The sequence below is a fragment of the Salmo salar genome, chromosome ssa14 (assembly GCF_905237065.1).
Source record: "Salmo salar chromosome ssa14, Ssal_v3.1, whole genome shotgun sequence".
NCBI lineage: Eukaryota > Metazoa > Chordata > Actinopteri > Salmoniformes > Salmonidae > Salmo > Salmo salar.
The window spans coordinates 50,550,436-50,565,647 of record NC_059455.1 but is presented as its reverse complement, the minus strand read 5'-3'; the positions used below and the strand labels follow the sequence as shown (position 1 = coordinate 50,565,647).

The 15,212-nt window shown below is 44.4% G+C and overlaps 1 protein-coding gene across 1 annotated transcript in view; it reads left to right on the top strand.

Annotated features, from left to right (window-relative positions):
* The window catches only part of LOC106592495 (guanine nucleotide-binding protein G(s) subunit alpha), an 88,145-nt gene that overhangs the window by 57,976 nt on the left and 14,957 nt on the right, over positions 1-15,212 (top strand). Inside the window, exon 4 of the mRNA XM_045694526.1 lies at positions 5,873-5,993. Within this exon, the coding sequence (XP_045550482.1) occupies positions 5,873-5,993 (121 nt within the window). The remainder of the gene's footprint in view (positions 1-5,872; positions 5,994-15,212) is intronic.

Sequence of the window (15,212 nt, the reverse complement as noted above, 5' to 3'; positions counted from 1 at the left end):
ACAACAGGTGTGGTAGACCTTACAGTGAAATGCTGAATACAACAGGTGTAGTAGACCTTACAGTGAAATGCTGAATACAACAGGTGTAGACCTCACAGTGAAATGCTGAATACAACAGGTGTAGTAGACCTCACAGTGAAATGCTGAATACAACAGGTGTAGTAGACCTTACAGTGAAATGCTGAATACAACAGGTGTAGTAGACCTTACAGTGAAATGCTGAATACAACAGGTGTAGTAGACCTCACAGTGAAATGCTGAATACAACAGATGTAGACCTCACAGTGAAATGCTGAATACAACAGGTGTAGTAGACCTTACAGTGAAATGCTGAATACAACAGGTGTAGTAGACCTCACAGTGAAATGCTGAATACAACAGGTGTAGTAGACCTTAGAGTGAAATGCTGAATTACAACAGGTGTAGTAGACCTTACAGTGAAACGCTGAATGCAACAGGTGTAGTAGACCTTACAGTGAAATGCTGAATACAACAGGTGTAGTAGACCTTACAGTGAAATGCTTACTTACAAGTCCTTAACCAACAATGCCGTTTTAAGAAACATAAGTGTTAAGTAAAAAATAAAAATAGTTAAAGATCAGTTATTCGAGGTATTTGAGGTAGTATGTACATGTAGGTAGAGTTAAAGTGACTATGCATAGATGATAAACAGTGAGTAGCAGCAGCGTAAAAGATGGGTCTGGGTAGCCATTTGATTAGCTGTTCAGGAGTCTTATGGCCTGAGGGTAGAAGCTGTTTAAAAGCCTCTTGGACCTAGACTTGGTGCTCCGGTACTGCTTGCCGTGCGGTAGCAGAGAGAACAGTCTATGACTAGGGTGGATGAAGTCATTGATAATTTTTAGGGCCTTCCTCTGACACCGCCTGGTATAGAGGTCCTGGATGGCAGGGAGCTTGGCCCCAGTGATGTACTGGGCTGTACGCACTACCCTCTGTAGTACCTTGCGGTCGGAGGCCATACCAGGCAGTGATGCAACCAGTCAGGATGCTCTCGATGGTGCAGCTGTAGAACTTTTTGAGGATCTGAGGACCCATGCCAAATCTTTTCAGTCTCCTGAAGGAGAATAGGCTTTGTCGTGCCCTCTTAACCACTGTCTTGGCGTGTTTGGACCATGATAGTTTGTTGGTGATGTGGACACCAAGGAACTTGAAGCTCTCAACCTGCTCCACTACAGCCCCGTCGATGAGAATGGGGCGTGCTCAGTCCTCTTTTCCTGTAGTCCACAATCATCTCCTTTGTCTTGATCACGTTGAGGGAGAGGTTGTTGTCCTGGCACCACACGGCCAGGTCTCTGACCTCCTCCCTATAGGCTGTCTCATTGTTGTCGGTGTTCAGGTCTACCACTGTTGTGTCATCGGCAAATTTAATGGTGGTGTTGGAGTCGTGCCTGGCCACGCAGTCATGGGTGAACAGGGAGTACAGGAGGGGACTGAGCACGCACCCCTGAGGGGCCCCGGTGTTGAGGATCAGCGTGGCAGATGTGTTGTTACCTATCCTTACCACCTGGGGGTGGTGCGTCAGGAAGTCCAGGATCCAGTTGCAGAGAGAGGTGTTTAGTCCCAGGATCCTTAGCTTAGTGATGAGCTTTGAGGGCACTATGGTGTTGAACGCTGAGCTGTAGTCAATGAACAGCATTCTCACATAGGTGTTCCTTTTGTCCAGGTGGGGAAGGGCAGTGTGGAGTGCAATGGAGATTGTATCATCTGTAGATCTGTTGGGGCGGTATGCAAATTGGAGTGGGTCTAGTGTTTCTGGGATGATGGTGTTGATGTGAGCCATGACAGCTTTTCAAGGCACTTCATGCCATCGGAAGAACCACGGAACATATTCCAGTCTGTGCAAAACAGTCCTGTAGCTTAGCATCTGCTTCATCTAACCACTTCTTTATTAACCGAGTCACTTGTACTTCCTGCTTTAGTTATAGCTTGTAAGCAGGAATCAGGAGGATAGAATTATGGTCAGATTTGCCAAATGGAGGGTGAGGGAGAGCTTTGTACGCGTCGCTGTGTGTGGAATAAAGGTGGTCTAGAGTTTTTTTTGTCCTCTGGTTGCACATTTAACATGCTGGTAGAAATGAGGTAAAACGGATTAAAGTTTCCCTGCATTAAAGTCCCCGGCCACTAGGAGTGCCGTCTCTGAATGAGCATTTTCCTGTTTGCTTTTGGCCTTATACAGCTCGTTGAGTGAGGTCTTAGTGCCAGTATCGGTTTGTGGTGGTAAACAGACAGCTACGAAAAATATAGATGAAAACTAAACTCTCTTGGTAAATAGTGGGGTCTACAGCTTATCATGAGATACTCCCTCAGATGAGTAAAACCTTGAGACTTCCTTAATATTAGATTTTGTTCACCAGCTGTTATTTACAAATAGACACAGACCTCCACCCCTTGTCTTACCGATGGACCGTAAACCAGCCAGATGTATGTTATCCATGTTGTCGTTCAGCCACGACTCGGTGAAACATAAGATATTACAGTTTTTAATGTCCCGTTGGTATGTTATTTGTGATCGTAGCTCATCTATTTTGTTATCCAATGATTGTACGTTGGCTAATAGGACTGATGGTAGAGGCAGATAACCCACTCGCTGTCGGATCCTTACGAGGCACCCTGACCTACGACCCCGATATCTCCGTCTGTTTCTCCTGCGAATGACGGGGATTTGGGCCTTGTCGGGTGTCTGAAGTAAATCCTTTGCTTCCGATTCGATAAAAGAAAAAATCTTTGTCCAGTACGAAGTTAGTAAATCGCTGTCCTTATATCCAGAAGCTCTTTACGGTCATAAGAGCCAGTGGCAGAAACAAATAAGTTACAAATAACACGAAAAAACACACAATAGCACAATTGGTTAAGAGCCCTTAAAAGTTTAAAACATCTCCTCAGGCGCCATTGGATTGGAACCGGTGCTTTGGTCAGATGATGTGAAAATAGAGCTCGTTGGCCCCATACCTGCTGTAAAATATGGTGGTGGATCTTTATGTGTTATGGGGCTATTTTGTTTCCACTGGTCCTGGGGCCATTTCTTGTAAGGCTCAGTGCCATTATCCTTGCAAGGATATTGTATCAGTATAAAATAGATAATAATAATAAGAATTAATCATTTCCATTTTTGGGAGAATACAATATAGCTGAGTATTTGAATTATTTATTTGAGTCTTTTTTGCTCTTCTTTATCAAGGGTGTCCATTTAGACCCCATGTGTTTATGTTGATGTTTACAGTGCATTCGGAAAGTATTCAGACCCCTTCCTTTTTTCAACATTTTGTTACATTACAGCCTTATTCTAAAATGTATTAAATTAAATTTAAAAAATCTCATCAATCTACACACAATACCCCATAATGACAAAATGAAAAGTTATTTTTATTTGATTTTAGCAAATGTATTAAAAATAAAAAACAGATACCTTATTTACAGAAGTATTCAGACCCTTTGCTATGCTCATCCTTGAGATGTTTCTACAACTTGATTGGAGTCCACCTGTGGTAATTTAAATTGATTGGACATGAATTTGATAAGCACACGCCTGTCTATATAAGGTCCCACAGTTGACAGTGCATGTCAGAGCAAAAACCAGGTCGAAGGAATTGTCCGTAGAGCTCCGAGACAGGAATGTGTCGAGGCACAGATCTGGGGAAGGGTACCAAAACTTTTCTGCAGCATTGAACTTCTCCAAGAACACAGTGGCTTCCATCATTCTTAAATGGAAGAAGTTTGGAACCACCAAGACTCTTCATAGAGCTGGCCGACCGGTCAAACTGAGCAATCGGGGGAGAAGGGCCTTGGTCAGGGAAGTGACCAAGAACCTGATGGTCACTCTGAGAGAGCTCCAGAGTTCCTCTGTGAAGATGGGAGAAACTTCCAGAAGGACAACTATCTCTCCAGCACTCCACCAATCAGGCCTTTATGGTAGAGTGGCCAGACGGAAGCCACTCCTCAGTAAAAGGTACGACAGCCCGCTTGGAGTTTGCCAAAAGGCACCTAAAGGACTCTAGGGCCATGAGAAACAAGATTTTCTGGTCTGATGAAACCAAGATTGAACTCTTTGGCCTGCATGCCAAGCGTCACGTCTGGAGGAAACCTGGCACCTTCCCTACGATGAAGCATTGTGGTGGCAGCATCATTGTGGCGACAGGTAGCCTAGTGGTTAGAGCGTTGGACTTGTAACTGAAAGGTTGCAAGATCGAATCCACGAGCTGACAAGGTAAAAATCTGTCGTTCTGCCCCTGAACACGGCAGTTAACCCACTGTTCCTAAGCCATCATTGAAAATAAGAATTTGTTCTTAACTGACTTGCCTAGTTAAATAAAGGTAAAAATGTTGTGGGATGGTTTTCAGGGACAGGGAGACTAGTCAGGATTGAGGCAAAGATGAACGGAGTAAAGTACAGAGAGATCCTTGATGAAAACCTGCTCCAGAGTGCTCAGGACCTCAGACTGGGGCGAAGGTTCACCTTCCAACAGGACAACGAGCGTAAGCACACAGCCAAGACAATGTAGGAGTGGCTTCGGGACAAGTCTCTGAATGTCCTTGAGTGTCCCAGCCAGAGCTCGGACATGAACCCGATCGAACATCTCTGGAGAGACCTGAAAATAGCTGTGCAGCGATGCTCCCCATCCAACCTGACAGAGCTTGAGAGGATCTGCAGAGAAGAATGGGAGAAACTCCCCAAATACAGGTATGCCAAGATTGTAGTGTCATACCCAAGAAGACTTGAGGCTGTAATTGCTGCCAAAGATGCTTCAACAAAGTACTGAGTAAAGGGTCTGAATACTTATGTAAATGTGATATATAATTTTAACATTTTTATACATTTGCAAAAACCTGTTTTTGCTTTGACATTATGGGGTATTGTGTGAAGATTGATTGAAAATTGCAACATTTTCTGTGCGCCCCGTGGCAAAATGTGTAGAATTGAAGGAAATTAATGCTAAAATTTCAAAAATTTTCTTTCCGCTGTCTAAAGGGGGGGGCTGCTAAAAAGTTTTACTTTGCTTATAAGGTGCCGATCCCCCCCAATTTAACTTACGGCTGGCTCTGACTGCATGTGTGGGTATAAGCCCTCTCCTCCTTTCCTCTCCTGTAGACGTGACTGCTATCTTCCTATCTCCTCCTCTCCTCTCCTGTAGACGTGACTGCTATCTTCCTATCTCCTCCTCTCCTCTCCTGTAGACGTGACTGCTATCTTCCTATCTCCTCCTCTCCTCTCCTGTAGACATGACTGCCATCTTCTTACCTCCTTCTTTCCTCTCCTGTAGACGTGACTGCTATCTTCCTATCTCCTCCTCTCCTCTCCTGTAGACGTGACTGCTATCTTCTTACCTCCTCCTTTCCTCTCCTGTAGACGTGACTGCTATTTTCTTATCTCCTCCTTTCCTCTCCTGTAGACGTGACTGCTATCTCCTCTCCTCTCCTGTAGACGTGACTGCTATTTTCTTATCTCCTCCTTTCCTCTCCTGTAGATGTGACTGCTATGATCTTATCTCTTCCTCTCCTGTAGACGTGACTGCTATCTTCTTATCTCCTCCTTTCCTCTCCTGTAGACGTGACTGCTATCTTCTTATCTCCTCCTTTCCTCTCCTGTAGACGTGACTGCTATCTTCTTATCTCCTCCTTTCCTCTCCTGTAGACATGACTGCTATCTCCTCTCCTCTCCTGTAGACGTGACTGCTATCATCTTATCTCCTCCTCTCCTCTCCTGTAGATGTGACTGCTATCATCTTATCTCCTCCTTTCCTCTCCTGTAGATGTGACTGCTATCTCCTCTCCTCTCCTGTAGACGTGACTGCTATCTCCTCTCCTCTCCTGTAGACGTGACTGCTATCATCTTATCTCCTCCTCTCCTCTCCTGTAGATGTGACTGCTATCATATTTGTGGTTGCCAGCAGCAGCTACAACATGGTCATAAGGGAGGACAACAACACCAACAGGCTACGGGAAGCCCTGGATCTCTTCCGCAGTATCTGGAATAACAGGTCTGTGTTAGAACCATATATACGAAAGTATGTGGACACCCATTCAAATTAGGAGATTTGGCTATTTCAGCCACACCCATTGGTGACAGGTGTATAAAATCGAGCACACAGCCATGCAATCTCCATAGACAAACAATGGCAGTAGAATGGCCTTAATGAAGAGCTCAGTGACTTTCAACGTGGCACTTGTTATAGGATGCCACCTTTCCAACAAGTCAGTTTGTCAAATTTCTGCCCTGCTAAAGCTGCCTCCGGGTCAACTGTAAGTGCTGTTATTGTGAAGTGGAAACGTCTAGGAGCAACAACGGCTCAGCCTGTGAAGTGGTAGACCACACAAGCTCACAGAACGGGACCGCCGAGTGCTGAAGCGCGTAGCTTGTAGAAATCGTCTGTCCTCGGTTGCATCACTAGCGAGTTCCAAACTGCTTCTTGAAGCAACGTCAGCACAATAACTGTTTGTCGGCAGCTTCATGAAATGGGTTTCCATGGCCGAGCAGCTACACACAAGCCTAAGATCACCATGCACAATAGTGATGAATCACGCTTCACTATCTGGCAGTCCGACAGACGAATCTGGAGATGCCAGGAGAAAGCTACCTGCCCCAATGCATGGTGCCAACTGTAAAGTTTGGTGGAGGAGGATTAATGGTCTGGGGCTGTTTTTCATGGTTGGGATAGGCCCCTTAGTTCCAGTGAAGGGAAACATGTAATTTAATAACACATATGGAATCATGTAGTAACCAAAAAAGTGTTAAACAAATCAAAATATATTTTATATTTGAGATTCTTCAAATATGACAGCTTTGCACACTCTTGGCATTCTCTCAACCAGCTTCATGAGGTAGTCACCTGGAATGCATTCCAATTAACAGGTGTGCCTTCTTAAAAGTTAATTTGTGAAATGTATTTCCTCCTTAATGCATTTGAGCTAATCACTTGTGTTGTGACAAGGTAAGGGGGGGGGGGGGCTGGGGTATACAGAAAATAGCCCTATTTGGTAAAAGACCAAGTCCATCCCCCACCTCTTCGCCCTCGCCATCGAACCGTTTGGCTGAGGCCATTAGAACGTGCCCTGACGTACATGGCTTTGAGGTGTGGACGACCTTATCTTATTTCTAACAAATCCAGAACATTCCCTCTCTCACTTACAAGAAACTATTACAGTATTATAGTTCTTTCTCTGGATATAAGGTACATTTTGATAAAAGCGAAATCTTACCGTTTTGTCGGTCTTTGACCATCATAGCATCAAGCATAAGTTTCCTTTTAGATGGTCGCCCATAGGCTTCATCGTCATAAGCCTATGGGCTTCACCATCATAAGCCTATGGGCTTCACCGTCATAAACCTATGGGCTTCACCGTCATAAACCTATGGGCTTCACCGTCATAAGCCTATGGGCTTCACCGTCATAAGCCTATGGGCTTCACCGTCATAAGCCTATGGGCTTCACATATTTGGGCATAATGGTGGATGGTAACCTGAACAACCTCTATAAACTCAATCTGGCCAGGTGGTTACAAAAGGTGGAGGGTGACCTGTGTAAATGGATGGACTTGCCTCTCACTCTACTGGGTAGAATAAATGTGATTAAAATGAATGTCCTGCCCAGATTTCTATATTTGTTTCAATCTCTCCCTATCCCCGTGCCCACAGCATTCTGTTCCTCTCTCGACAAGCTGACCAGACGGTTTATCTGGCCACGGCAAAACCCCCTAGGGTTAGCCTGGATAAACTGACCCTTTATTACGGTCAAGGGGGCTTAAACCTCCCCATTTTCAGAATGTATTACTGGGCTGCACAGTCTAGGTATCTGGCTCAGAGGTTTGACAATGGTTCTTCTCCCTCATGGTTGAACATTGAAAAGTTTGAGGTACACGAGGACACTGGGACAGATTTGTTTTACAAATGGGACAGGAAATCTATTAAAAAATCAATAAACATCACAGACAACCCTTTAATGATATATTCTGTCCTGACATGGTGCAAACTGCATGAGCTGTTCAGACGAGACGGATTTCTTTCCCCTAAAACCCCTTTATGGAACAATAGATTGAGTCCTATGTTTTTCCAGAATAGTAACTTTAGACAACGGTCTGATAAGGCTATCACTCTTCTGGAACATGAGGGAATTCTTATGTCTTTTGAACAGCTGAAACAGAAATACCACTTGTCTAACAGGGATTTCTTTAGTTACCTATGATTAGGACATTTTATTAGGGTGACTCTGAAGGGACAATGGAACCTATCTAAGATGTCACCTATTGAACAACTCTGCCATGCAGGCCAACCACTATTCAAGACCATTTCCCGTGTTTACGATGCTCTTATGTCAGGACTAACGCTGCCCGAGCTAGATAAACCCCGACTTAGATGGGGAAAAAGATCTGGGTATTGATCATGCTGAGGGTCTATCGAGTGACTTATACAGGGATGGTGTTACTTTCCACATTGACCTCCAGATACAGACAGATCCAGTTTAATTTCCTCCCATCAGCTCTATATCACCCCATCTAGACTGCACAAGTTCAACCCTGATATCTCCTCCCGGTGTTTTAGATGTGGCTCGGATAAAGGAACGTTCCTCCATTCCACCTGGCAGTGTTCAAAACTACACCGTTTCTGGCAAGGGGGGGGGGGGGGGGTGGTATGAGATACCATATCCTCAATTCACGGGGTTGCATTTCCTTTAGACCCCCCCCCCATGAGGTCTGTCTACTGGGTAACTTTACTAATTCCAATCTTAGGCAAAGCCATACTGTAAAGATAACAACAAATATTGCTAGCGATTGCCAAGAAATGTATTGCCTTGAAATTGTAATCGGATTCCCTCCCTGCCAGTTGCAATGTGGGCTATCGGATGTTAATAGTTGTATCCCACTGGAGAAAATCACTTCCTGCTTGAGGAATAAGTTAGAGACATTTTTACATTATTTGGCAACCTTTTATTGACTATATGGAGAATCTCCCCTCACATCATATTGACAGCATCTCTATATAATCCTAAAGTAATGTTTACTTTACTGACTTTATTGTCCCCATGGGGACATTTTGTTGCAGTGTCATGTACACGTTTAAAGTGACGTTTAAATTTAAAAAAAAAGAATTGACAATACAACTTTCATAACAGTTACATAACAATAAAAAGAGACTAGACTGCTGGTCTTACTGGGTGGATAGGAACATTAGCCTGCTGGCCTTACTGGGTGGATAGGAACATTAGCCTGCTGGTCTTACTGGGTGGATAGGAACATTAGCCTGTTAGCCTTACTGGGTGGATAGGAACATTAGCCTGCCGGCCTTACTGAGTGGATAGGAACATTAGCCTGCTGGCCTTACTGGGTGGATAGGAACATTAGCCTGCTGGCCTTACTGGGTGGATAGGAACATTAGCCTGCTGGCCTTACTGGGTGGATAGGAACATTAGCCTGCCGGCCTTACTGGATGGATAGGAACATTAGCCTGCTGGCCTTACTGGGTGGATAGGAACATTAGCCTGCTGGCCTTACTGGGTGGATAGGAACATTAGCCTGCTGGCCTTACTGGGTGGATAGGAACATTAGCCTGCTGGCCTTACTGGGTGGATAGGAACATTAGCCTGCTGGCCTTACTGGGTGGATAGGAACATTAGCCTGCTGGCCTTACTGGGTCAATAGGAACATTAGCCTGCTGGCCTTACTGAGTGGATAGGAACATTAGCCTGCTGGCCTTACTGGGTGGATAGGAACATTAGCCTGCTGGCCTTACTGGGTCAAAAGGAACATTAGCCTGCTGGCCTTACTGAGTCTATAGGAACATTAGCCTGCTGGCCTTACTGGATGGATAGGAACATTAGCCTGCTGGCCTTACTGGGTCTATAGGAACATTAGCCTGCTGGCCTTACTGGGTCTATAGGAACATTAGCCTGCTGGCCTTACTGGGTGGATAGGAACATTAGCCTGCTGGCCTTACTGGGTGGATAGGAACATTAGCCTGCTGGCCTTACTGGGTCTATAGGAACATTAGCCTGCTGGCCTTACTGGATGGATGGATAGGAACATTAGCCTGCTGGCCTTACTGAGTCTATAGGAACATTAGCCTGCTGGCCTTACTGGGTGGATAGGAACATTAGCCTGCTGGCCTTACTGGATGGATAGGAACATTAGCCTGCTGGCCTTACTGGGTCTATAGGAACATTAGCCTGCTGGCCTTACTGGGTCTATAGGAACATTAGCCTGCTGGCCTTACTGGGTCTATAGGAACATTAGCCTGCTGGCCTTACTGGGTGGATAGGAACATTAGCCTGCTGGCCTTACTGGATGGATAGGAACATTAGCCTGCTGGTCTTACTGGGTGGATAGGAACATTAGCCTGCTGGCCTTACTGGGTCTATAGGAACATTAGCCTGCTGGCCTTACTGGGTGGATAGGAACATTAGCCTGCTGGCCTTACTGGGTCTATAGGAACATTAGCCTGCTGGCCTTACTGGGTGGATAGGAACATTAGCCTGCTGGCCTTACTGGATGGATAGGAACATTAGCCTGCTGGTCTTACTGGGTGGATAGGAACATTAGCCTGCTGGCCTTACTGGGTCTATAGGAACATTAGCCTGCTGGCCTTACTGGGTGGATAGGAACATTAGACTGCTGGCCTTACTGGGTGGATAGGAACATTAGCCTGAGCTATTTAGGAGGGATATCACACCTGGCACAAATGATTTTCTAGTTGTGTTTTTCCTGCTGAGGGGTGCCCTATACCTGCACCCAGAGGGGAGTAGTTTAAAGTCCGGGTACAGGACGTGGCTTGGGTCTAAAATGATTTTGTGATTTTATTGTTTTTTTGATTATATGTTTTTTTGTATATACATATATTTTTTATTTTATTGCATTTTACACTTGTCTGTTGTCTTGTACGGTTATTGTCACTTTGTTATATTGTTGTCTAATATCTTCTCATTTTTGTTTTGAACGTTCTTAATCGGAAAATGCTAAAATAAAATATTCAACAACAAAAAAAGACCAAGTTCATATTATGTCAAGAACAGCTCAAATAAGCAAAGAGAAACAACAGTCCATCATTACTTTAATTAAGAAATGAAGGTCAATCTATATGGAACATTTCAAGAACTTTTCAAGAACTTTGAAAGTTTCTTCAAGTGCAGATGCAAAAACCATCAAGCACTATAATGAAACTGGCTCTCATGAGGACCGCCACAGGAATGGAAGACGCGGAGTTATCTCTGCTGCAGAGGATAAGTTCATTAGTGTTACCAGCCTCAGAAATTGCAGCCCAAATAAATGCTTCAGAGTTCAAGTAACAGACACATCTCAACATCAACTGTTCAGAGGAGACTGCGTAAATCAGGCCTTCATGGTCGAATTGTTGCAAAGAAACCACTACTAAAGGACACCAATACAAATGAGAGACTTGCTTGGGCCAAGAAACACAAGCAATGGAAATTAGACTGGTGGAAATTTGTGCTTTGGTCTGATGAGTCCAAATTAGAGATTTTTGGTTCCAACCTCCGTGTTTTGGTGAGACGCGGTGTGGGTGAACGGATGATCTCCGCATGTGTGGTTCCCACCGTGAAGCATGGAGGAGGGGGTGCTTTGCTGGTGACACTGTCTGTGATTTATTTAGAATTCAAGGCACACTTAACCAGCATGGCTACCACAGCATTCTATAGTGATACGCCATCCCATCTGGTTTAGGCTTAGTGGGACTATCATTTGTTTTTCAACAGGACAATGACCCAACACAGCTCCAGTCTGTGTAAGGGCTATTTGACCAAGAAGGAGAGTGATGGAGTGCTGCATCAGATGACCTGGCCTCCACAATCACCCAACCTCAACCCAATTGAGATGGTTTGGGATGAGTTGGACCGCAGAGTGAAAGAAAAGCAGCCAACAAGTGCTCAGCATATGTGGGAAGTCCTTCAAGACTGTTGGAAAAGCATTCCAGGTGAAGCTGGTTGAGAGAATGTGAAGAGAGTACAAAGCTGTCATCAAGGCAAAGGGTGGCTATTTTAAATATATTTTGATTTAACACTTTTTGGTTACTACATGATTCCATGTGTGTTATTTCATAGTTTTGATGTCTTCACTATTATTCTACAATGTAGAAAACAGTACAAATAAAGAAAAACCCTTGAATGAGTAGGTGTGTCCAAACTTTTGACCAGTACTGTACATCTACTGATATAACCCTAACCCTCTAAACCTGGATTTCTTTCACCATATCTGGAATGACAGGTCTGTTTAGAACGATATTTAAGCAATAAGGCACGAGGGGGTGTGGTATGTGGCCAATATACCACGGCTTAAGGGCTGTTCTTAGGCACGACGCATCGCCTTATTGTTATTATAAACTGGATACCAACGTAATTAGAGCAGTAAAAATAAACGTTTTGTCGTACCCGTGGTATACGGTCTGATATACCACGGCTGTCTTTCAATCAGCATGCAGAACTCGAACCACCCAGTTTATAAATACTGATATAACCCTAACCCTGGACCATCTTCCACAGTATTTGGAATAACAGGTCCAATTATAACCCTTCATATATCCATTTAACCCTTCATATGTCCATATAACCCTTCATATGTCCATTTAACCCTTCATATGTCCATACAACCCTTCATATGTCCATTTGACCCTTCATATGTCCATATGACCCTTCATATGTCCATTTAACCCTTCATATGTCCATATAACCCTTCATATGTCCATATAACCCTTCATATGTCCATTTAACCCTTCATATGTCCATTTAACCCTTCATATGTCCATATAACCCTTCATATGTCCATACAACCCTTCATATGTCCATATAACCCTTCATATGTCTATTTAACCCTTTATATGTCCATTTAACCCTTTATATGTCCATTTAACCCTTTATATGTCCATATAACCCTTCATAAGTCCATACAACCCTTCATATGTCCATTTAACCCTTCATATGTCCATATAACCCTTTATATGTCCATATAACCCTTCATATGTCCATATAACACAGGCTGTATAAAGTAAGTAAGTTGCCTTGTCCGAGCCAGGATGGCCCATAGGGGAGGAGCCAACAGATGTAGGATCTTAATTTGAGCCAGTTTGCTGCAACAGGAAATGTGAATTGTTATGTTGATTGTAATTAATGGACATTTTATGTAGGGGTTGATACATTTTTCGTTAGGGCAAATCAAGTCTGACAATTTTCAATTAGATATCAATTTTGTGATATCCAATTACGAACTTGTTTCATCACTGTAACTCCCCAACGGGCTCGGGAGAGGCGAACGTCGAGTCATGTGTCCTCCAAAACATTACCCACAAAAACACGCTTCTTAATACCCACCCCTTAACCCGGAAGCCAGCCGCACCAATGTGTCGGAGGAAACACGTTCAACTGACGACCGAGGTCAGCCTGCAGGCGCACAGCCCGCCACAAGGAGTCGCTAGAGCGCAATGAGCCAAGTAAAGCCCCCCCGGGCCAAACCCTCCCCTAACCCGGGACGACGCTGGGCCAGTTGTGCACCGCCCTATGGGACTCCCGGTCACAGCAGGTTGTGACACAACCTGGGATCGAACCCGGGTCTGTAGTGACACCTTAGACCGCTGCGCCACTCGGGAGGCCCCTTTAGAAGCCTTTAAAACCTCAAATACACTACAAATTTGCATTCTCAGCAATGAGAGAGTGCACAAATGATGATCCTCCATTTGTATCTCCTGTTTGAATTACAAGTGCTCTCCCTGGACAGGACACTAGTCTATTACAGGGCCTTACCCCCAATCCGTCTCCTGCCAACCAGATCAGCCAATCCATCTCCTTAATGCTGAGTGCCAAGCAGATCAGCCAATCCATCTCCTTAATGCTGAGTGCCAAGCAGATCAGCCAATCCATCTCCTTAATGCTGAGTGCCAAGCAGATCAGCCAATCCATCTCCTTAATGCTGAGTGCCAAGCAGATCAGCCAATCCATCTCCTTAATGCTGAGTGCCAAGCAGAACAGCCAATCCATCTCTTTAAATCTGAGTGCCAAGAAGATCAAGTCACATTTTTTGTCTTTGATATGGCTTGACCAGGGATCGAACTCCCAATCTTCCAATCGAAGGGCGTTATTTTCGGGCTGGCACAATTGTCAAACGCACGCTCGCTTGCAATTTCGACCTGTTAAAGCCGTCACTCTTCTAGTTTAAAACCCGAACGGCAGGATTGGTAAATTACCTGTTTTATATGAGCTCGCTTGCACTGAGGTGGGAATACCTGAGGTGGGAATACCTGAGGTGGGAGAGGTGGGAATACCTGAGGTGGGAGAGGTGGGAATACCTGAGGTGGGAATACCTGAGGTGTGAATACCTGAGGTGTGCCCTTAAAAACATGCTGCTGGTGGGAATATTTAAGACCAACCAAAATCTGGTTTTAGCAGTAACGTGGTTGGTTATGGCATGGATATTTTGACAACGGAAGCGCAGCTTTTCCAGCCCTGACACACTTTGCCCATAATGCACATGGAACAAAATAGATGTGCTTTTTGTGCCCGTAAACCTCGTATTTAGAAACATTAAAAAAACTAATGATTTTGTTCCCATTCCGTTTAATTTGATTAACAACCAAGCTTAGCCTCCTCTCCTGCCCAACGCATTCACCAAGTAGCCACTCCTGAGTGGCGCAGCGGTCTAAGGCACTGCATCTCAGTGCTAGAGGCATCACTACAGACACCCTGGTTCGAAATCCAGGCTGTATCACAACCGGCTGTGATTGGGAGTCCCATAGGGCGGAGCACAATTGGTCCCAGCGTCGTCCGAGGTTTGGCCGGTGTAGGTCGTCATTGTAAATAAGAATTTGTTCTTAACTGACTTGCCTAGTTAAATAAATGTTTAAAAAAATATATTGATAAAGGGTTTGGTGCTTGAGACCGCTTTGAAATAAATCTTAATCACCAAAGCTTTATTAAAAGATCAAGTTTGGCAGCAGCAAAACAGTGAGCAGACATCCCCTTTTTATCTACATAAGCTATTACATTATTTTATCCATCTCCTGTTATTATTTTAGATGTGTGTAAAACCCCTCCATGTAGACTATATGTCCATCATGGAACATAAACCCCTCCATGTAGACTATATGTCCATCATGGAACATAAATCCCTCCATGTAGACTATATGTCCATCATGGAACATAAACCCTCCACGTAGACTATATGTCCATCAGGGAACATAAACCCCTCCATGTAGACTATATGTCCAT